The following is a 22,624-nucleotide window of genomic DNA, read 5'->3' on the forward strand; positions in this document are numbered from 1 at the left end:
CATTAAAAGCACATCTCTGATGTTAATTAGCGCTGCTAATTAACATCAGAGAATATTTACACTTCCACTCATGGACACGATTTACTCAGCACTCATCTTTAAATGGCAACCCAACTTAATGAGACGCAGATGACCAAAAATAGAAACAGCGGAGTGATTTGGATTGATCTGATGCAGTCCTTGTGGAGCTGCTGCCATTGTGAGTCAGAGGAGTTTTGTGTCTTGATGACGTGGGGGTGGGCCGCGGGCCGCGTGGGTAACACTCGGGGAAGAGTGGGCGGCCGAGAGGCTCTTGTTTTTCCCCCCAGACCTTTTTCATCCACCGTGTTTTCAACTTGTTGTTGCTACGATACGCTGAAGAAGATGGCCCTCAGGCTGAACAAAGAAGCTATTTGAGAAGGTAACACAATGATGCTAGCGCTAGCAAAAAATGCACTAACGTAACCATGGTTACTTTGGTGGAGTAAAGGGTCTTTAATGGACTATTAGGGACATTGTAGATATAAAAAGAGATAGTAAATGTCCACCCATAGAAACTTACACATTTTGAGATTAATCTCAGAAATCTTCTATTAAAAGAAACTTGGATATTATATATATATATATACTGTATATACATCTATTTTCTAACAGCCTTGTCCTATCTCAACCATGCACACACTCGTACCTAGGGAGAATTTGGAGAGACCACCAAACAGTCATGTTTTTGGACTGTGAGAGGAAGCCGGAGTGCCCAGAGAGAACCCACGCATCCACAGGGAGAACATGCAAACTCCGTGCAGAATCGAACCCAGGACCTTCTTGCTGCAAGGCAACAGTGCTACCAACTGTGCCACTGTGCAGCCCATTTATATATATATATATATATATATATATATATATATATGAATTTCTATAATTTTATAGACAAAACCTTTCTTTTAAAAAAATGTACAGAAAAGAATCCCAGTTTTTTATCGACATAAAAGTTGATAAAAAATTATTGACTTTTCAAGCAATAAATTTTTAAAAATTAAAATAATGTTAAAACTTCTGAGATTTTTTTCTTGCAAATTTTAAAACTCGAAAATGTCAATTTTTTCTACATTTCTGAGAATAATCTCTAAATTTCTGAGTTTCTCACATTTTTAAGTTTTTAAACTCAAAAACTCAAAAATTTCCAATTTTTTCTAGATAATAGATAATTTCTGAGATCAATCTTAAAATGTCTGTTTTTTGTCTCAGCAAACTTTTGACTTTTCAAACAGAAATTTTCTCGTTTATTTTAGGAAATTTACTGCATTTTTTCTATCTACAATGGCCCTAACATACACCGTTGTACCTTAACCCTTATTTTCTGACTAGTCTTTATGTATGACTAATAGTCAATTAGTGGTTTATTAGTTAGAATCAATTAACTGTAATGTCGGCTTAGACGTAATTTCAGTGCTGTAGTTTGGCCGCCACGCAGCAGAGGGCGCCGCTGGTCATTCTTAAGTGGAGTCAGCGATGAGCCATACCAGAACGGAAAAGAGAAACAGTCGACCGGAGTCCGATGTGGGATGAAAAATTCACATTTTGCGATTATGTTTAGAAATATAAACTCTCGACAAACTGCCTTAAGTTTCACTTTAGTAGCGCTTCATTCAGCCGAGCTGCGTATGAACATCTCGGTCTCACACATTTCAGTTCTTTTCGTCTTTTTTGAAACTTAAGTAGCAACCATACTGCTTTGCATTAACAACATTTTCCTTCCTAAACTTTATTTTGAGTAAAGTCAAAGAACTTTTGTTACAGTTCGCTTTAATAATGTTTTAATCTGTTTTCTTAAGTTCTCCACCGAGTGTTGCTTTGAAAGCCGGTAATTATCCGTCCACCAGGGCCTCATTTTGACACAACGTCCCATTAACGGAGCCCTCCAAAGATATCTGCCTGCATCTAAAATTGGCAGAAGGATCCATTCTTCCTCACCTCCACGGCGGAGGTGACGAGGGACAAAGTAGGCCAAGGACTCAGAAAGTAGGCTGAGAACCACAGAGGAGCTGGATCATCCGGGGAAAGAACAGGAAATGGGAAAGAATGTGGGCCAGCGCTGATCCTGGAAATTTAGACAGAGAGAAATCAAATTACACAGGAAAACCAGCGGGGAAGAGACATCTTTAAGCTTTTTACCAATAATATGTTTATTTTCTTGCATTTAATGTTAGAGTTGGGCATTCTTACTACGCAGTACTTTTTACTTTTACTTGAGTAATTTTATTATGAAGTATTTCTTCTTTTGCTTGAGTAAAATTTATGGATTTTCTACCCACTGAATGAAAAACAAACATGTTTTAATCAAAAATTCACCAGACACACCTGCAGTTTTTGTTAAAGTTTCCTAAGTTTTTTTATTGAAAGAAACTGGTTTGGACAATTTTTCTTTTGCCTGATTGTCATTTTTTGTTTTGTATAAATTGTCATTTTGGTCCTTAAAATATCAAAATATCCACATAATATAACTCGATGATGTAATTTTAAATATTTTGATATTTCAGTACTTTGAATTAACTTTTTACCAAATAATTTTTTACTCTTATTTGATTAGTAGTGCTACTTTTACTTGAGTACATTTTCTGGGTACTCTACACACCTCTGATGTTAATTCAATTCAGCTCAGGTCAGTTTATATAAAACTGTCGGTATTATATACAAATTTAATTTAATCAACATCATTTTCTTCATTTATTAAGCAACACATTAAAAAAAAATTAATTTCAGGAATGTTTTGTACTCCAGAATATGTAAAAATTTGCAATTATTTGAGTTTTGGTACCCAATTTCTTTTTTATCTCAAGTAGAATAGCACAACTTCAAGATATATTTTACTCAAGAAAAATTTTAAAGCAATCGCAATAAAAAATACTCAAAGAATAAAAAATTTTTGGTAAAAAGGCGACTCAGGTACTCATCAAAACAGTCAATATTTAATCAGGTATTTAAAAAAATGTTTTTACAGTATTATTCTCAAATTTTGTCTATTTTCAAACCCATCATGAAAAAGAAAAACAAACACTTTAATTTTGAATATTTAAAATGATTTGTTTTGGTTGCACTGCCCCCATGTGGTTACAATCTGTTACTACACAATAATCAGAAAGACACAATCATTTTGAAAACAGTCGCACAACCTTTATTTACAGTTACTTGCATGAAAAAACAAAACCATTAAAATCAACAAAAACAGAATAAACACATTTTGATGAGGTACAAGAGTTACACCCTCATTCTATGGCAGGAAAACTCCAAACAAAACCAGGAGGTTCCCTTTAACCAAGAATGCTGTGGGAAGTTTATGACACATTTCACCTCATTTAGGATTAAAAACAAAAAATGAGCGCTGTAGTGCCAAGAAGAGAAAAAAAACAAACAGATTTCCATTCTTTAAAACATCCAAATGACCAATAAAGAGAGAATCTTTATTTGGGGAAACAAAAAAATCCTGGACAGATTCAGGAGAATCTCAACCAACATGGGAATAGTCTGTTTTTTTTTTTTTTTTTTACAAAAACTGAACTCATTTTGTTCAAATAGGGCTCAGAATGATGTAAACACACATTTTATTAGGTAGATCAGCTTGTTTACTGTTGAATTAAAGCATTAACTACTAACTTTACTGCTAACAAAAAACACTCAGGTCAGGTTTCGTTTGGTTTTCTAACAGTCAAAACAACAAATTCAACTCCATAAATTAGAATACAATCGCAAATTTATCAGTTTTAAAAAGTGAAACGGTTTAGTTTTAATTATTTCTTATATTTTAATAATTGTGTTGTACTTTCCTTTATTTTATATTTACTGTTCAGAAAATGTGTGCTAGTTTGGTCATTTTAATGTTATTTTGTGTAACTATTGTTTGTTTTTAGCAGAACAGATGAAAAAATAGCCCTTTGGCTAATTCTAGTGCATTTACAGACATGCTAATGTGTACTGCCCCTGCCAAATAAAGAAATAAAAATATATATATATATGATTCATCCTTCAAGATTTATTCCTGCTTGTTTATTACATCAGAGCAATAAAAGAAGATTTTAATCTTTTAGTATGTTATCAGAAATCCATCAAACAAGCTACTAAAGCTAACTTGCTAAAGAAAACAATTGCTGTATTAACATATCAGTGGAAAGTTGAGTGGAAGGAAAAAATCCAACTTATACGTATTCGTGAGAGGATGAAGCATTGGAGTTTTTTTTGATGAATTACTGCGTAAAAACAACAATAAATAGATTTGATGTAATATTTCAAGCTATAGTCACCAAACAATCTATACAAGTTCCACTTTTTAGAGCTGAAATAAATCAACGTTTCAATCATATTCTAATTTAAAGAGATGAAAATGTTTCTGGAATCAAAAATAATTATTTTCTTCACTTTGACACAAGAGACATTTTTCCCAATGATGCAAAAGGGAAAGAAAATAAAGAAATTGCATTTTTCTGGTGAAAATCAACAGCCAAGTTGCCTCATTTAGATCCAATAAACAATAAAAAAAGTTTGGAAAACAAGTTTAGAAAAAGCCAGAAAAGAATCTTGATTCTAATCTCTTCTCCGTCTTTTGTTCTGGGATCAGATCTGCTGCTGATCCTTGAGAATAAACTGAAAAGCCTAAAATTAAAAATAAAAATTGAAAAGTCTAAACAAAATTCAGCTCTCCACTGACTTACGTGGCGCAGCAGGAAGTGGCTACTTCCGTTTCACAGCAGCAGCAGAATCCTCTTCCTTCAGGACAAACTTTTTCCTCAGAGCTTCAGAAATCAGCGTGGCGGAGTCTTCCTCTCTGAGCGACGTGCAACCGCGGCTGTACCTGGGAGACAACGCATCGGAGACAACGCATCGTCAGCGCAGGCGGCGGCGGCGGCGCGGGAAAAAAACCTGATTTTATTCATGCAAGACTCATTTTGATCCACCTGTGTACCAGATCTTATTGTAATTTTTTTTCATACCACGTCCAATTTTGATCTTTTTTTTTTCGTACAAGATACAATTTGGATCGACTTTTATTTTTTGTGCCAGACCTGATAATTTTTTTTTCATACTAGATACAATTGCAATCAATTTCTTTTGATCCCAGATTTAAATCGGATCTTGTACAAAAAAAATTGATAGAATAAAATTTTTTGTACCAGATTTGATTTAATCATTTTCATCCCAATTACGGTTTTAATCAATTTTTTTTTACACCTAATCAGATTTTAGATCCGTTTCTCATAAAAATCCGAATGATTTTTTTCGTACCAGATTAGATTTTAATCGATTTTCTTCCATCTAGGTTTGATTTTAATTATTTTTTTTCTGGTTTCTTTTTAAGAAATAAATTAGAAGTGACAGAAAATATTTTCTAAAACTTTTTTTAGTCTCTCCTGCTGTTTGCTGTATGACAGAGTATCAGAGCCCTGCAATGAGAATTTTGGTTTAATTATGAGAAAACAGTCATAATATCAGAATAAAGACAATTTTACCAGAATAACATCTTAAAATTATGAGGAAAAATGTGTTTTAATGAGAAGAAAAGGTTTGATAATGAATTCAGTAAATTTTCATGTTGGACTTCCTGCTCATTATTTTCTAATATTAAAGTTTTATTCTTGCGTTATTTCACCTGTATCGGTCTGGTTTTATTCTGGAGAACAAACAGGAAGCTGCAGGTGAGCTCTGCGCGTTCCTCACCTGTCTTTGCTCATCTTCATCTTGTTCATGTCCTTCAGGATGTCCATGACGTCGGCGAAACTCGTCGACTTGGACAGCGACACCGTGTCTTCCTCCGCCTCCCTGAACTCCATGCTGGGCCGGTCCAGGTCGAAGGTCGCCGACGCCGTCATGGAAACCGGCGGCAGCGGGTCGGGCAGCAGCTCCGACACGACGGAGACCACGTCCTTCTCATCTTCCTCCACTGGCTCTTCGTCGTCCTCCTCCTCTTCCTCCTCAGTGACGTCGCTGATGACGAAGGAAGCGGGAGCGGCGGCGGCGGCCGCCGGCTGGAAGGAGGCGGCCTCGAACGGCGCCATGGAGAACGCCATGCTGGTGTCGTCGGGGGAGAGAAGTTCAGGGGTCAGCGGGTTGGAGTCTGGAGGGAGAAGATCAGATCGCGCCGGTTGGTCACTTATTACTGATTAGAGGAACTTTAAAAAGATCAAAAAAAATTTTCACATATTTCTGTTTCTACTAAAAACAACAACACAGGTATAATTTTTGGACAATAAGTTTTAATGTTTTGTAGATCGGGTTAAAAAAACCTCTGGAATGTAACCAATCAGCAGGCGCTGCGCCGTTACCTAGCAACCAAAGCAGAACTCCAGCATGTTTGGTCAGATTATTTGGATTTAAAGTGACAGAGACTCTAAAAAACAGCTGAAAATATCTAGAACTGGGCAGAGTAAAATCTCATTATCTAATCAGGATTTTGTGCTAAAAATGTAAAACATAAACTGAGACTAAGCTGTTCTAGGAAGCATAAAAGGTCAAATTTAAACCTGGGAAAATAAGACCAATTTAAGCTAAACGTCATTTATGGACAAACATTACTTTTTTGAGGTAAAAATTGCATATTTTTACTCATGGTGGAACTCAATCATAATTTTTCATTAAGTTAATTGCAGGGTCTGTAATTAAGGAATCAAAGACTTTGCTGAAAAGTTGCTTTTTAATTTAGTTTCGTCTTATTTCAAGTAAACCTAATATTTGTACTAGAAATTAGACAAAAATACTTGGCAAGATTTTGTGTTTTTGCAGTGTACTTAAAACTGCATTTAATCATATTTTTAATCACATTTTTGAATTTATTGACATTTATTGGTGCTCTCATGGAACAAACTGAAGACTTCAGATCAGATTTCAAACTTTGTTTTGATCCGATCCAATTTTAATCTATCTTTTTGTACTAGATCCATAAATAAAAATAACATTTTAGATATCAGCTTATTTTTTATTTAAAGTCATTAATTGAAATTTATTGAGTAAACAAAATCTAAATTCTTATCCTGATATGAAGTTTTTGATGATAAATGATAAAAGCCCAGCAATAATTGTCATTTAGTGCAATTAGAGGAATTTTAATGAGTACAGGCTTTAAAAAATAATAGACAGAAACTGGAAGAAAGCAGGTAAACAAGCCGACCAATGAATGGAGATACGGATCTTTTTAGGACAAAACTGGGAATATGATACGGAAGTACAAACATTTTTCCTAAAACTTTTTTTTCTGGAACTGAAAACTAAGTCAAATTCTTCCAGGAACCTTTTATACAAATCAACCAGAAAACTTTGAAGAGAAAATGTTTTAAATTATCTGTCATGTGATGTGCAGCTGCCACAGAACGGCGAGGATAATCTTCCATCGCGGACCTACAAACCGTTATGAGCCTCTAAAAACCGGCGCCGAGTCACCAAACCACCAAACGGCTTACAGGGAATCAGGGCGGCTGACTGGGCAGCAGCACAGAGAGTCACATGAAGGCTCAGCTACAGGCAAGAAGAAAAACTAACAAGAAGAAATGAGTTGTGAGCCTCTAAAAACTGAGTTATCAGCCTCTAAACACCGAGGTATCAGCCTCTAAACACCGAGGTATCAGCCTCTAAACACCGAGGTATCAGCCTCTAAACACCGAGGTATCAGCCTCTAAACACCGAGGTATCAGCCTCTAAACACCGAGGTATCAGTTTCTAAAAACTGAGTTATCAGCCTCTAAACACCGAGGTATCAGCCTCTAAACACCGAGGTATCAGCCTCTAAACACCGAGGTATCAGCCTCTAAACACCGAGATTATTTCATTTAACAAAAATGTTTTCTCAGCTTCAGTTTTTGTTATTTTTGCTAGTATTATTTAACTATAATAACTCTGTTCTGGAGTTACTGACCCGAGTCGCTGGCAACGATCTTGGCGATCTGCGCTCTGAGGCGGCTCAGCTCCTCCTGCAGCGCCGTGGTTCGGTTTAGCGCCGTCACGCCCGGCTTCCTCAGACCCTCCATCCGCTTCCCCTCCCGCCGGAAGTTCGGCACGGACGAGTTCCTGTGCAGAACGAGGAGCGGCGTGGGCCGCCACTCGTGTTTCAGGGGCCGCGAGTCGCTTCTGCACAGAGAACGGAGGTTACTTTTAAAAAGCAGCTGAAGACATGTTTGTTTTAATTTGTTTTACGTTCCACATACACTGTTTTATCTTTCCCTCTGTTTTATTTGATGTTTAATTTTTTGTAAAGCACATCAAAAAGGAAGCAAAGTTTATCACATAAAACCTCCGATTTAACGTATCTCAGTTGAACAAAGAAGTTCCAAAAAATGAACATTTGGTTGGCAAAAAGTTTGAGAGGTAGAGTTTAATTAAATATAACTTTACTGTCACAATATCAAGGTTTATAAACTTTCTCCACAGTAAAATTCAAACACTTTTCAACCATTTTCAAGATAAGTCTTCAAACTTTTCCATCACTGCACTTTGGAGATAAGAACAATACAAAATAATCTAAAAAAGAAAAAAAAAGACAGCTTAACTTCCTGTTATATATAATTTATTACTGCTGTTAATGATGCTCATGATGGTATTCTACAGCAGGAATGAGGTAAACTAAAGTTTTACATTTTAAAATGTAAAACACTCACACTCTGCACACCTGACTGGTCTGAGAACAAAAACACAAATTTGACAACTTTAACATATAAAAAATAATCCAACTTGTATTTCAATTGCACAAATCAATAACTAATTTATCCATTAGGATGATTAAATATTCAAAATTAAATTTAAAAAAAAGTTCTTGTTAAGTTTTCTCTCATTTAGCAAATATGAATAATTTTGGTACCTGAAGAAACATTTAGTCTGATTTCAGTTCAAAAATGGAGAAGAAAAATGTGTATGTCTTTTTCTTAAGTGTGTAAAAATATCTGGCTTCAACTGTAACATTATTAATTTGGGCTTTTAATCAAACATTAGATTGTACTATATTGCAAAACTGTGCAGTTTGAATATTAATATATACTCTAAACTCTGAGTATAGAGTTTCAAGGACTCTATACAGAAATCAATCACTTTCTAAATCTTGAAAACTTCTAATTTTCAAGGATTTTGTACTTTTATGCTGGTTTCTCAGAACCAGATTTGGATTTCGGACCTGACTCTGGCATACGTCTCCTCCTCGTCTGCGACGATCCAGGCGATGTCAGCCAAGGTCGGAACCGACGGGCCGTCGAGCGGACGGAGCGAGGGCAGACCGGGCAGCTCCTGGTGGAGCAAGACGCGCCATTTTTACTCATCCAGAAGTGGTTTTATTGGTTAAAAACAGCAAAACACAGATTCAATAAGCATCCCAATAATAAAGGACAATATTTTAGTTCTATTTTAATAAAAAAAAAAACCCAACTAAAAGAGGTTTTTAATTAATAAAAGAGGATCTCACCTGATATTACGCAGAATATTTGGCATATATAACAGATGTGGGAATTGGAGTTAAATATCCTGATAGAGGATCCAGTATGGGGAAGAATTTGACTGGAAATTAAAAGTTAGGTATTTTTACACCCCCTCTTATCATTTCTAATTTGTAAAGGAACCGTCGACTGCATGTAACTGGACAAAATGTGTAGAGATCAAAGACAATACGCACATATTCTGGGAATGCCCAGTTATCAAAAAATATTGGAGAAATATTAAGGTGGAGTAGAAAAAACACACAGTGCAACTCAGGATGTGAAGCGTACCTGAAAACATGCCCTCTGTGGAGGCTTTAGAGGAAGAGTGGAGCCTATCCTTCTGACGACGCTGCGGGCGGCTCCGTGGGGCTTATTCTGCCAGATGGGAATCATTTCCTGCAGAATTAAAAATAAATAAAAACACTCCTGATCTCTCCTCATCGTGTATACCTGCTTTTTGCACAACTTTCCCACAGCGGCATACTCTTACTGTCTCTGTTTCCATGGTGACGGTGTGTCGGCCTCATTCGTCGCAAACCAAATCTTGGTGCAAGTTTTGTCTGAAGAAGGAGCAGCTCAGTAAACTGATGTCATGTTGCTGCGAATGCTAATTCCTGGGATTAAACACAAAACTCGCTGAGGTCAAATTCAAACAAATAATTAAAAAAAAAAACTGTTACAAGTGTTTTCAGTTAAAATGATCTTTCCAATGTTTCATTAATCCATTGAAACTTTTCCCAAATGAGGCAATTTTAAGTAATTGCAGTATTTTTACAAAACAAAAAAAACTGCTTAAATGTGAAGTTTTATTTCAATTACCTAGGCATTAAAAAAATTAATAAAAACTATGCAAAATCTTTGTAACTAAGCTAAAAATATTTATATATAGACGGTTAATGTTTTTATGACCTGCAGACTGAACATAGTAACGATATATTCTAACGTGAGTCGCTTTCGGTGATGCCAGAAAAAGATATTCACCAGAGAAAAGTGTTCGTTGCGATAAATATTTCAACCGTTGGTAGAAAGTACCAACAGCCCCGGCCGGGTGGCTAGGCTAGCATTAGGAACCCACAGTTAGCATTCACCGCACTGACACCGAGAACCCGGTTGACCTAAAGGGTTTCTTTACTCGGTAAACTAAACACTTCTGTCTAAAATTTATTCTAAATCAAGAGAACAACTTACGGGATATAAAAGCTGAATCGTGAGAGGCTAACGCACAACTGCCTCTGAGAGTAACCGCTTCTCCTCTGTTGACGTTTGTTAGGCCGGAAACCTGCGTCTCCCTGTCCTGTAATCTGATTGGCTGCACCAGAGAGGTCTGTGAGAATCTGTCCCCCTTGTGTCGGGAGCGCGCATTGCAGCCAGAGAGGCGGATCTGGCCATTTTCACGGCTCTTCTGATCGATTTCTCATTAAAACAACTCAGTTAATCATGTCAAGGTTGTAACATTCAGTTTAATCGGCAGATGTTGTTTTAAAAAGAAGCAATAACAAAATTGTAAAATAAATAAATAAACGAGGTCTTTTTACCCTGTTTTGTGTTGTTATTTTAAACGCTAAGAGAATCGGTCTTTTTCCAACTTTTGTCACTTAAGTCTGACAAATAAAAGTAAGTCACCAAACACAGTTTTCCAACACGTTGTGTGTATTTATAATTTTTCATTGCTGATATAAGAGGATGGAAGCTGCTGATAGCAGGGCACAAAAATGAAGACTTCCTGAAAATATGAGAGTGTAGACTTTCTGGTAAATCCCTTTCTAATTTAAAATATGACAGATTACTGGAGTAAGGAACTTTATAGTATACTACATGCTATCACACATAACATTTTTTGAGAATTTGGAAACAGTTGCTCTTTATTTCCCAAAGTTATGGGGAAAGGAGAGGAGAGATTATTTCAGCTGCCTGAAATAATCCTTTCCCCCTCCATAACATGGGAACAAATTAATTTTCCAGAAAATCTTTAACTGTGCTTATTCCTCTCTTCATCAACAACGAATCCTGTGGATTTGAAAACATTTGCTTCTTAATTGACAAAGTTATGAGGGGGGAATCATATATTATAGCTGTCTGAAATAATCCGTTCCCCCTCCATAACATGGGAACAAATTAATTTACCAACAAGTCTTTAACTGTGTCTGTTCCTCTCATTATCAACAACAGATCCTGTGGATTTGGTGACATTTAATCATTATTTGCCAAAGTTATGAGGGGGGAACCACATATTTTAGCCATCTGAAATAATCCGTTCCTTCTCCATAACATGGGAACAAATTAATTCACCTGCAAGTATTTAGCTCTGTTTATTCCTCTATTCATCAACAATAAATCATGTAGGTTTGAAAACATTTGCTCATTATTTGCCAAAGTTATGAGGGGGAACCACATATTTTAGCTGCCTGAAATACCATGTTCCCCATACATAACATGGGAGATGATTATTTTTCTCACAATCTCTTTAACTGTTCTTAGTTTTTCTCTTCATCAGCAACAAATCCTGTGGATTTGGTGACATTTGATTATTATTTGCCAAAGTTAAAGGAGGGGAACCAAATATTTGAACCACCTGATATAATCCGTTCCCACTCTATAACATGGGAACAAATGAATTTACCAGCAAGTCTTTAACTGTGTTTTGGAAACATTTGCTCTTCATTTCACAAAGGCAATGGGCCTTGGGATTTAAACTATCTTTCCATAGCTACTTTATATTAAAGTCCTGTAAGGATAAATATCAAACATATTTTTCAAAATGTAATTTATTAACCATTATACAACATACATAAAACAACACACCACAGCAAACTCAGAAGCCTAAGGCAAACACGCAAAGCACTGATAAGTTTTTTCAATTGGTTTTATTTTTTGCCTAATAGATGACATTGTTGGTTTTTTTTGCCCCTGTTTTATTTATTTTTCTGCAGGCTGAGGTTGATGCTGCTGTCCAGCTGCTACTGCAGCTGAAAATGGACTACAAACAGATGACTGGTCAGGACTACAAAGCAGGATGTCCACCGTCAGTGAACGATGCTGCGCCGAACAACGGCCCGGCAGCGGATGGAGCCGGTGAGGACGACACAGTGGATCCATGGACCGTTTCAACCACCAACGCCACGGGAGTCGATTATGACAAATTAATAGGTGAGAGTCCAGTTAGCTTTAAGTCTGAGGGGAGGGATAATCCATTATGGCGGATTGATAAACATTGCTTTCTCTTATTTTATTTATTTTTAGTGAGGTTTGGCAGCAGTAAAATCGACCAGGAGCTGGTGGACAGAATAGAGAAGGTTTGTGGACAGAAGCCCCATCACTTCCTACGAAGAGGAGTTTTCTTCTCACACAGGTGTTTGTTCTTCCAACTAATAACTGACATATTAATCATATTAATACAAAACTTTTCACATTGTAATTATGAACTTCAGAATGCTCTATTTTATTGCATAATTTAGCATAATTTTTCACATCTTTTGGAAATAAAAATGATTTCCGATTGATTTCAGCTCCCTCACTGCAAAAGCACAAAATCTCACCAAGTAGTTTTGGTTTAGTTTATTGTGCAAACATCTTAGTGCACTTAAGATAAGACACAACTAACTTATGAGTAACTTTTCAGAAAGATAAAGGAGCTTGTTTTAAATCAGTGATTCCTTAATATTGATGAAAAAATACTAGTTCCACTGGCAGATTATTTCACTTATGACTGGGGAAAATGTTTTGTTGTAAATATCATATTCTGTCAATGGAACTAATAATTCTTCAGCAATTTTAAGGAATATCTTGCTTAAAAGTTGCTCATTAGTCAGTTTTGTCTTATTTTAAGTGTACTAAGATATTTTCACTAGAAACTGGTCAAAAAAAATACTTGGTAAAATTTTGCCGTCAAAATTCAACTTTACTGAGCCCAAAGGGAAATGAAACGTTGTTGTAACTCATGTAGATTTGGTTAATGATAACATTACCCAAACCACAAATTTCAGTAATTACATTCAAACTAATCAAACTCAATTTCTCAGAAAATAATCCTAAATAATAACTAATTAAAATTAATTTTAAACACCAAAATAGTCTAATTATGGTAAGGCTGAACAATATTACAATATCATGAAATTAATGTCTTATATCTGTATCAATAATTTTTTGTTAGTTTTTCTGTTTTAAATATTTGGAATACTTTCTTGTTTTATCCATAGTTTTCACACCACAATGCTTTTTAATGTCTTTTTTTATTTCTAAGCAATTATGAGGAATGCAGGCAAAACCAGAAACTGCTGCTGCGCAAGTGACTCAACATGCTGTTGCTAGGTAACCAAAGAATGAGTGAGTTGCTAAGTAACCAAAGAGTGAGAACATTATTTGATTCCACCAACCTTTCTTAGCTAGAGAGAGGTTGAGCCATAGACATAATAAAAGAATAGGCGCCTCATGGACCGCTCTTGCCTACTGTCACCGACGTGACGTAGGGCCGCCATCTTGGAGTGGTCGCCCGCTCCACTCAGCGTTGTACGTTTGACGCACAATTAAGTGTTAGCGCATTTAATTAATTATAACTAGTTAAATCCTAAACAGATTTTTATGCTTTTTTACTAGAAACCTTATTCAAACAACTACCATAGCTACATTTACAAGGAAAATATATTTTTTTAAGTATTAAAAGTAAGTGCCGATTTCAGCCTTGGTGATATATTACCAGCTGAATTTTCTCCAATAGCCGTCAGCTAAGCCGAGCTGCATTCGGCCGCAAAGTTTGTTTTTATTCAAACTTCAGCAGTTTTCTAGCTGTTCTGCTGAGGTAGTGACATCAATTTGTGACATCACGCAAACTGATGTCACAAAGACCCTCCGCTTTGTGGAGCTAGAATGCATCACAAAGCTGCATTCTTGAATTCTGGTCATAACCATTGCAGAAGAGAGCGAGAGAGCAACTAGAAGGATTTTTTCCCAACAAGAGATTGAAATCGAAAGCTTTTCAAGATAAAAAGACAAATCCTAACAAACAAATAAAAGAAAACATTGAGCAGTTTTTGGATTTGTTCATACAATAGGGATAAACAATGAGTCAGAGCAGTAAGGCATCAACTTCTGTTTCTGAGAATGAAAATATTCAACAGACCTTAGCTAAAGAGACACAGAAGCTCCATGGTGTCTTGAAAGAAATTTGCATGATGTCTATTGAGAGACAGACTCTAATTAAAGGAAACTGAGGAGCTGAAAATTCAAGTTATAAGCTTAGAAAAAGCTGCACTTGAAAAGGACAAGCTGCTCCAGGACAAAGACGAGGAATTACAAAAACTATTCGACGTGAACAGAACTATAAAGGAGGATAACACTACCCTGGAGCAGATAACACCGCCCTCAAGCAGGAAAACACCAACTTGGGTCAGAAAAACACTTCATTGGAACAGGAAAAAAGCGCCTTGGAGCAAAAAAATAGCACCTTGGAAAAGGAAAAAAATACTATGAAGCAGGAAAATACTGCCTTGAAGCAAATAAACACCCCTTTGGAGAATAAAAGCACCACCCAGGAGCAAGTAAACACCGCCCTGAAGAAGGAAAAAGCTATCCTGGAGAAGGAAAAGACTGCTCTGGTGGAGAAAAGCACCACCCTGGAGAAGGAAAAAGCTATTCTGGAGAAGGAAAAGACTGCTCTGGTGGAGAAAAGCACCACCCAGGAGCAAGTAAACACCACCCTGAAGAAGGAAAAAGCTATCCTGGAGAAGGAAAAGACTGCTCTGGTGGAGAAAAGCACCACCCTGGAGCAAATAAACACCGCCCTGGAGAAGGAAAAGACTGCTCTGGTGGAGAAAAGCACCACCCTGGAGCAAGTAAACACTATTATGGAGAAGGAAAAGACTGCTCTGGTGGAGAAAAGCACCACCCTGGAGCAAGTAAACACTGCCCTGGAAAAGGAAAAAGCTATCCTGGAGAAGGAAAGACTGCTCTGGTGGAGAAAAGCACCACCCTGGAGCAAGTAAACACCTCCCTGGAAAAGGAAAAAGCTATCCTGGAGAAGGAAAAGACTGCTCTGGTGGAGAAAAGCACCACCTTGGAGCAAGTAAACACTGCCCTGGAAAAGGAAAAAGCTATCCTGGAGAAGGAAAAGACTGCTCTGGTGGAGAAAAGCACCACCCTGGAGCAAGTAAACACCTCCCTGGAAAAGGAAAAAGCTATCCTGGAGAAGGAAAAGACTGCTCTGGTGGAGAAAAGCACCACCCTGGAGAAGGAAAAAGCTATCCTGGAGAAGGAAAAGACTGCTCTGGTGGAGAAAAGCACCACCCTGGAGCAAGTAAACACCACCCCGAAGAAGGAAAAAACTGCTCTGGTGGAGAAAAGCACCACCCTGGAGCAAGTAAACACTGCCCTGGAAAAGGAAAAAGCTATCCTGGAGAAGGAAAAGACTGCTCTGGTGGAGAAAAGCACCACCCTGGAGCAAGTAAACACCACCCTGAAGAAGGAAAAAACTGCTCTGGTGGAGAAAAGCACCACCCTGGAGCAAGTAAACACCACCCTGAAGAAGGAAAAGACTGCTCTGGTGGAGAAAAGCACCACCCTGGAGAAGGAAAAAGCTATCCTGGAGAAGGAAAAGACTGCTCTGGTGGAGAAAAGCACCACCCTGGAGCAAGTAAACACCGCCCTGGAGAAGGAAAAAGCTATCCTGGAGAAGGAAAAGACTGCTCTGGTGGAGAAAAGCACCACCCTGGAGCAAGTAAACACCGCCCTGGAGAAGGAAAAAGTTATCCTGGAGAAGGAAAAGACTGCTCTGGTGGAGAAAAGCACCACCCTGGAGCAAATAAACACCACCCTGGAGAAGGAAAAGACTGCTCTGGTGGAGAAAAGCACCACCCTGGAGCAAATAAACACCACCCTGGAGAAGGAAAAGACTGCTCTGGTGGAGAAAAGCACCACCCTGGAGCAAGTAACCACCGCCCTGGAGAAGGAAAAAGCTATCCACGAGAAGGAAAAGACTGCTCTGGCGGAGAAAAGCACCATCCTGGAGCAGAATACCACTGCCTTGGAGAAGAAAAATACCGCCCTGAAGCAGGAAAAAAATACCCTGGAGCAAATAAACACTGCCCTGGAGCAGGAAAGCACCGCCCTGGGTCAGACAAACATAGCCCAGGAGAAGGAACAAAATATCCTGGAGCAGAAAAACACTGCTCTGGAGCAAAAAAGTACCACCGTTGAGCAGAAAATCACCACCCTGCAGCACATGAACACCGACTTTGAGCAGGAAAACACCGACCTGCAGCTTGACGTGGAACAGCAGAACCAGCAGCCATTTGAAGAAGAAACCCACGAAGCCAGCCAGTGGGTTTCAGACCAGCCACGGAATCAGTCGCCTGTATGCAGTCGTGGGACCAGAGGCTTCTCCAATACACTTCTGAAAATGTACCAGACAGACACTCTCAGGTACTGGGTTGAAAGATGGTACTTCTAAATTAAGAAGTACCATGAGGGCTCCAAGCTTCATGCTTGATCATCAGTAGCAGAAAAGATTGAGGACAACAGGACTGCGGAGCTTGACACCTGGGGCCTGATGGCGGAAGAGCTTAACCCTTGAAAGTTGTTGGCAGGAGAGCTTGAGGCCCGCAGGACTGCGGTGCCATGGGAACTTGAGACCATCGTACTCAGATCTCCTTCATCACCAGACGATTCCTTTGTCGCCAGGTCATCAGACACTTATTTATATTATGAACTCTAGTTTTGTTTTTATTTTAGTTAGGCTTCGGATGAGGAGCTTGGGGCCAGCAGTGCCTCCCGGCCTGCCTCTAGGGCTTTGTGGCGAGTCCTTTGGTCTCCGGGCTGACCTCCAGGGCTTGGTGGCGAGTCCTTTGGTCTCCGGGCTGACCTCCAGGGCTTGGTGGCGAGTCCTTTGGTGTCCGGGCTGACCTCTAGGGCTTCATAGTGAGTCCCGTTGGTCTCCGGGCTGACCTCTAGGGCTTCATAGCAAGTCCCGTTGGTCTCCGGGCTGACCTCCAGGGCTTCATAGCGAGTCTTGTTGGTCTCCTGCTCGACCTCCAGGGCTTCATAGCAAGTCTTGTTGGTCTCCGGACTGACCTCCAGGGCTTCATAGCGAGTCCCTTTGGTCTCCAGACTGACCTCCAGGGCTTGGTGGCGAGTCCCGTTGGTCTCTTGGCTGACCTCCAGGGCTTGGTGGCGAGTCCCGTTGGTCTCCCGGCTGACCTCCAGGGCTTGGTGGCGAGTCCTTTGGTCTCCGGGCTGACCTCCAGGGCTTCATAGCGAGTCCCGTTGGTCTCCTGCCTGACCTCCAGGGCTTGGTGGCGAGTCCCGTTGGTCTCCCGGCTGACCTCCAGGGCTTCATAGTGAGTCCTGTCGGTCTTCTGCCCGACCTCCAGGGCTTCATAGTGAGTCCTGTCGGTCTCCCGGCCTGCCTCCAGGGCTTCATAGTGAGTCCCATTGGTTTCCTGCCCGACTTCCAGGGCTTCATAGCGAGTCTTGTCGGTCTTCTGCCCGACCTCCAGGGCTTCATAGCGAGTCTTGTTGGTCTCCGGACTGACCTCCAGGGCTTCATACTGAGTCTTGTTGGTCTCCGGACTGACCTCCAAGGCTTCATTGAGGGTCCTATCATCCACCGGAGCTTCGTCGTGGGTCCCATTGGCCTCCAGGTTCCTGCTCTTCTGACGGCAGGTACTTGCTCCTCTGCCAGTGTTGCCGGTCCCATCGACCTCCCAGCCAGGTCAGGAGGTCGGCTGGGAGGTCAACAGGACCTGCAACAAGGCTCAGGAGGTCAGCCAGGAATGGGACACATCCCCAAGGTTCCCGCTCTGCCGCCAGCGTCCCCCAAGGTTTCTACTCTGCTGCCGGCGTTCTCCTCAGATTCCTCTGTTCCTTAGTTGTTTCCATTTAACTCTGCGTTGTTTTCCACATCTGTTCTTCATTGGTGATTCAAATTATGTTTATTTCTTGTTTCTAGTTATTTTCGTGTGTTTTAATTAGGTTTCTTTAGTCTACTTACTCCTTTGTGTTTGTATTTTGGTTATTTCCCCTTGTGATCCTCCAGCAGTTGGAAAATAAGGGAATCTAAAATGATTGATTGTATATTATAATTGTAAAGACATATTTTTTCTAAAAAGAAAGCCTTATATTTTTGGTTTCTTTCCTAGATCCAGTGTGACATGTGCCTGAGGTGGTTCCATCAGGCATGTGTGGGAAGCCCACCAATTGAAAAAACTTATCAGTGTCAGGAACAGACACAGTTAAAGACTTGCTGATAAATTAATTTATTCCCATGTTATAGAGTGGGAACGGATTATATCAGGTGGCTAAAATATTTGGTTCCCTTTTTTAACTTTGGCAAATAATTTCAGGCATTATATGGATATTCAGCTGAAATATCCATTCTCTCCTCTCCTTCCCCCATAACTTTGGGAAATAAAGAGCAACTGTTTCCAAATTCTCAAAAAATGCTATGTGTGATAGCATGTAGTATACTATAAATTTCCTTACTCCAGTAATCTGTCATATTTTACATTAGAACGGGATTTACCAGAAAGTCTACACTCTCATATTTTCAGGAAGTCTTCATTTTTGTGCCCTGCTATCAGCAGCTTCCATCCTCTTATATCAGCAATGAAAAATTATAAATACACACAACGTGTTGGAAAACTGTGTTTGGTGACTTACTTTTATTTGTCAGACTTAAGTGACAAAAGTTGGAAAAAGACCGATTCTCTTAGCGTTTAAAATAACAACACAAAACAGGGTAAAAAGACCTCGTTTATTTATTTATTTTACAATTTTATTATTACTTCTTTTTAAAACAACATCTGCCGATTAAACTGAATGTTACAACCTTGACATGATTAACTGAGTTGTTTTAATGAGAAATCGATCATATCTTAGTGATTCTTTAATTTTCTAATGTATTTTTTCCATTTGCTTTTTATGTTGTGTGTTCTTTATACATGTTACCAAACATTAAAAATCATCTTTAGATGTACATTTGTGCAGGCTTAGTTCAACTTATTTAGTTATATATCACAAAATTACAATAACAACAACAAAAAACCTGACCTTGTTTTAAGGCCATATTTTATTAACTAATTTTATGGAGCCAAATATTTTAATTACTTGTATTATAATTGATTGTAATTTCTGTTTGTTTTTAGCAAAACAATCAAACAAAACAAAGAAGATCTCTAGTAAATGAGATCTTGAATCTTAAAGTTCAAAAAACAAAATCCTACAGAATAGACAAAAACTAATGTAAACATATGGGTTTCATGAAGGTAATTAGAAAAATAAAGCCAAAATTGTGTCTGAAAGTATTTTTTGTAAACAAGGGAAATGTGAGCGAGTGAATAAACTTAATTTGTCTTATCAGATAGCATATGCAAATATTAGGGTGTTTTTTGCTGTATAAATAGGAAACAGAATGGACTGAAACACTGAGCCTTGCAGTATTCCATAAATATCTGGTAAGACGAACAAACGGGACAAACATGAACTTATTTTCAACAATAATTTGTGAAATAATTTCAGTCACTGCTAAATTATGATTTATCTCGACTATTTATTTCAGTTCGTATAATATTCCACATGATTAGAACTTAGTGCTGAAACATTTAGTCTAAAAATAACCATAATATTAATTGTTTTCTTTCTTACTTTTCCTTTCAAAGGTATTTGAATCTACAAGATGCATCACTCCCATCTGCTTTAGTGCGCATGTCTAGAAGGGGAGGGGAACTATCTTGACAAATGGCGGAGTCGGCGCTCCTGACAGGGAGGAGCCTGAACTTGTTTCTGTTGTCTGCAGTGACATCATAACCCTGCAACATGAAGGTGCGCTCATGTGACAGCCGCTCATCCCGTCCTCAGGCTGGACTCAGGTCAGTAGATCACGTTCCCTCTCTGTTCCCGTTTGTTGTCATTCTGCTCGCTGCTGGGTGTCGCTTGTTTCTGCAGCAGCTGCTCTCTAGATCATTCTGTGTGATGTCGTCTGAATTGCTCACTTCCTCCACAGCGATCATGTTAACACCAGCTTTTACAGGAAACAAGTTCTTGCGTGATCTCAACAGTATGACTGAAGAATGGAGGGAAATTACTAAGCGTGTTTTGGTTACACTCTGTTGCCTAATAAACCACCTCACAGAGGGATGTGACCCCGGAATACCAAATGAGGGCTGCAGTCTAATGTTTATTATATTGTTATTATTGGCTCTTATTTAACTGAACCATATTATTCGAAACATATTCGACGATTAGGCTTATGGTCGAGTAATGCTGTTGTTCAAAACAACAATGACTCTTCCATTAGCTCCACTTGACCCCTGAGGGTGTGCTGATGTTTAGGTTATGAGGTAGGGCCTCCCCTCACCGGACTGGTTTAGGCAGCAAATCCCTCACATTCTCGACTGGATTTATATCTGAGGAATTTCAGGGCCATGTTAGCAGTTAAGCTAGTTGTTGTGCTTTAGAAGTGCTAAAATTCACAGTATCTTTGCACAGGAGTTCAGCTACGTACTTTCTGAAGTGTATGCAGATACATTATAGGTAATTATATGTTTATAGCACAAGCAGCTGTAAAATGCAGACAACAAATATTTTTCCATCATCTGGCGCCCGCTCTAGTAGCGCCCCCTAAGCGTCATATAGTATATATATATTTTTTGCACCACTGTCTCTGCAGGATGACTTTTCTTACATGTTCCCCAATGAAGTGACTTGGTCATGTAACAATTAATCAAATTAATCGTGATGAAAATAATCCTCAGCTAATTACTAGTCAATTAATCGTTAACTGGAGTATAGAGACTCAAAAAAGGGAATTTTTCTGAAAGAACAACACAAATATAAACATTTTGCATTTAAGATGAAAACCCAGAACTCCTTACCTGGCAGTTTTAGCTTCACTTGGTTCAGATTATGTAAAAAAAAAAAAAATCTCCTATCAGGCACCTTTTGCTATCCAATTGTCAATGCATCAGCTCAACAGTAGTGATGCTAAGTCAAGAAGAAAGGGCTGTCTGTGCTACAAATGATCAAGCATTAACTAAAAGAATGCTATGCTATTGCATTTTAGGCAAGAAAATGTTTATTTTCTAATTTAAAAAGGAACTGAATGCCTTTATTATTGGCATTTTAACGTATTTCTAATGTTATATAAAATAATCTAAAGTGGTTAGCAAAAAAATGATTAATCGTCAGAATAAAATAATTGTTTTCTGTAACCCCATAGACATGCATGATATCTTTGTCAAAATACGATGCATACATTTAGGTACCAAACTAAAATAGTTTGCCCTGCGACAGACTGGCGACCTGTCCAGGGCGACCCCGCCTCTCCCCCGGAACGTAGCTGGAGATGGACACCGGCACCCCTCCCGACCCCATTAAGGGACAAAGGGTGAACAGAAAATGGATGGATGGCTGGACTAAAATAGTTCTGTAATTTTGCAGAATTGTTTTAATTCAGCCACTTTCTAGCATTTAAGGTCCTGTCATGATTTCAATCAGATTAATTATAAGCCTCCAGGATCTTACAAAACCTTCATTTTAGTGTTTAAGCCGTTCAGACGTGGATTTTCTGGTGCTTTGGATCATTTTCCTGCTGAAAAACTCCCAACTTGATGGTCAGACGTTTTCTCTCTTGATTTTCTGATAGAAATTGCAACAAATCATCCAGATTCTGGGTGATTTGTTGATGCATTATTTGAGTAACTTTGGTTACTCCGGTTAATCCTGAAAAGTTTCCCAACTGTTCTGTGTTTTTGTGGATAACGGTGCTCACTGTGATTGCTTGGAGATCCAAACCCTCAGAAAAAAGCTTTGTACCACTTTCAGAGTTAAAGAGTCACTGTCATCAATTTGATTCAGTTAAATTCACAACATTTAAAGGGAATTTTACAAGCAGAACCAGAACAAGTGGAGAAAAACTACAAAGAAAACAAAACACTGATAGTTGAAATAACAGTAAATAATACAAATTGTAGAGCAGAAGAAGAAGAAGAAGAAAGTGAGAATAAGTGTTCAGTTTGACCTCCAGTAGCCTCAGCTTATGGCAGCGTAATTACAGAGATAGATCAGAATAACTGAACTGTCAACTTTATCAAAAAGGAAAGAATTAAAGAGGAAGTATTATGCAAAATGATTTTTTTTGAGCTTTACATCGTGTTATACTGTTTCTCCCTCATTTAAAACAAACCTGGAGTGTTGCTTTGATTTTTTTCATGCATGTT

At 38.6% G+C, this 22,624-nt stretch overlaps 1 protein-coding gene across 5 annotated transcripts; it reads right to left on the minus strand.

The window, feature by feature from the left end:
- Positions 1 to 1,721: 1,721 nt before the first annotated feature.
- On the minus strand, positions 1,722 to 10,730 carry mtfr1l (mitochondrial fission regulator 1-like). Of its 5 annotated transcripts, none has more exons than XM_032547751.1 (8): positions 10,608 to 10,730; positions 9,910 to 10,033; positions 9,708 to 9,815; positions 9,122 to 9,231; positions 7,874 to 8,085; positions 5,686 to 6,082; positions 4,683 to 4,822; positions 1,722 to 2,077 (listed from the first exon to the last, which is right to left on the minus strand). In XM_032547751.1, the coding sequence occupies exons 2-7, from the start codon at positions 9,922 to 9,924 to the stop codon at positions 4,702 to 4,704; spliced, it is 963 nt and encodes a 320-aa protein (XP_032403642.1). In that variant the 5' UTR covers positions 9,925 to 10,033; positions 10,608 to 10,730; the 3' UTR covers positions 1,722 to 2,077; positions 4,683 to 4,701. The 5 variants fall into 5 exon arrangements, with proteins under 5 accessions (XP_032403642.1, XP_032403643.1, XP_032403641.1 ...); XM_032547752.1 differs by lacking the exon at positions 1,722 to 2,077 and adding an exon at positions 3,126 to 4,614; XM_032547750.1 differs by lacking the exon at positions 1,722 to 2,077 and having other exon boundaries at positions 3,126 to 4,822.
- Positions 10,731 to 22,624: the final 11,894 nt, after the last annotated feature.

The sequence above is a fragment of the Xiphophorus hellerii genome, chromosome 19 (genome assembly GCF_003331165.1).
Source record: "Xiphophorus hellerii strain 12219 chromosome 19, Xiphophorus_hellerii-4.1, whole genome shotgun sequence".
NCBI classification, from domain to species: domain Eukaryota; kingdom Metazoa; phylum Chordata; class Actinopteri; order Cyprinodontiformes; family Poeciliidae; genus Xiphophorus; species Xiphophorus hellerii.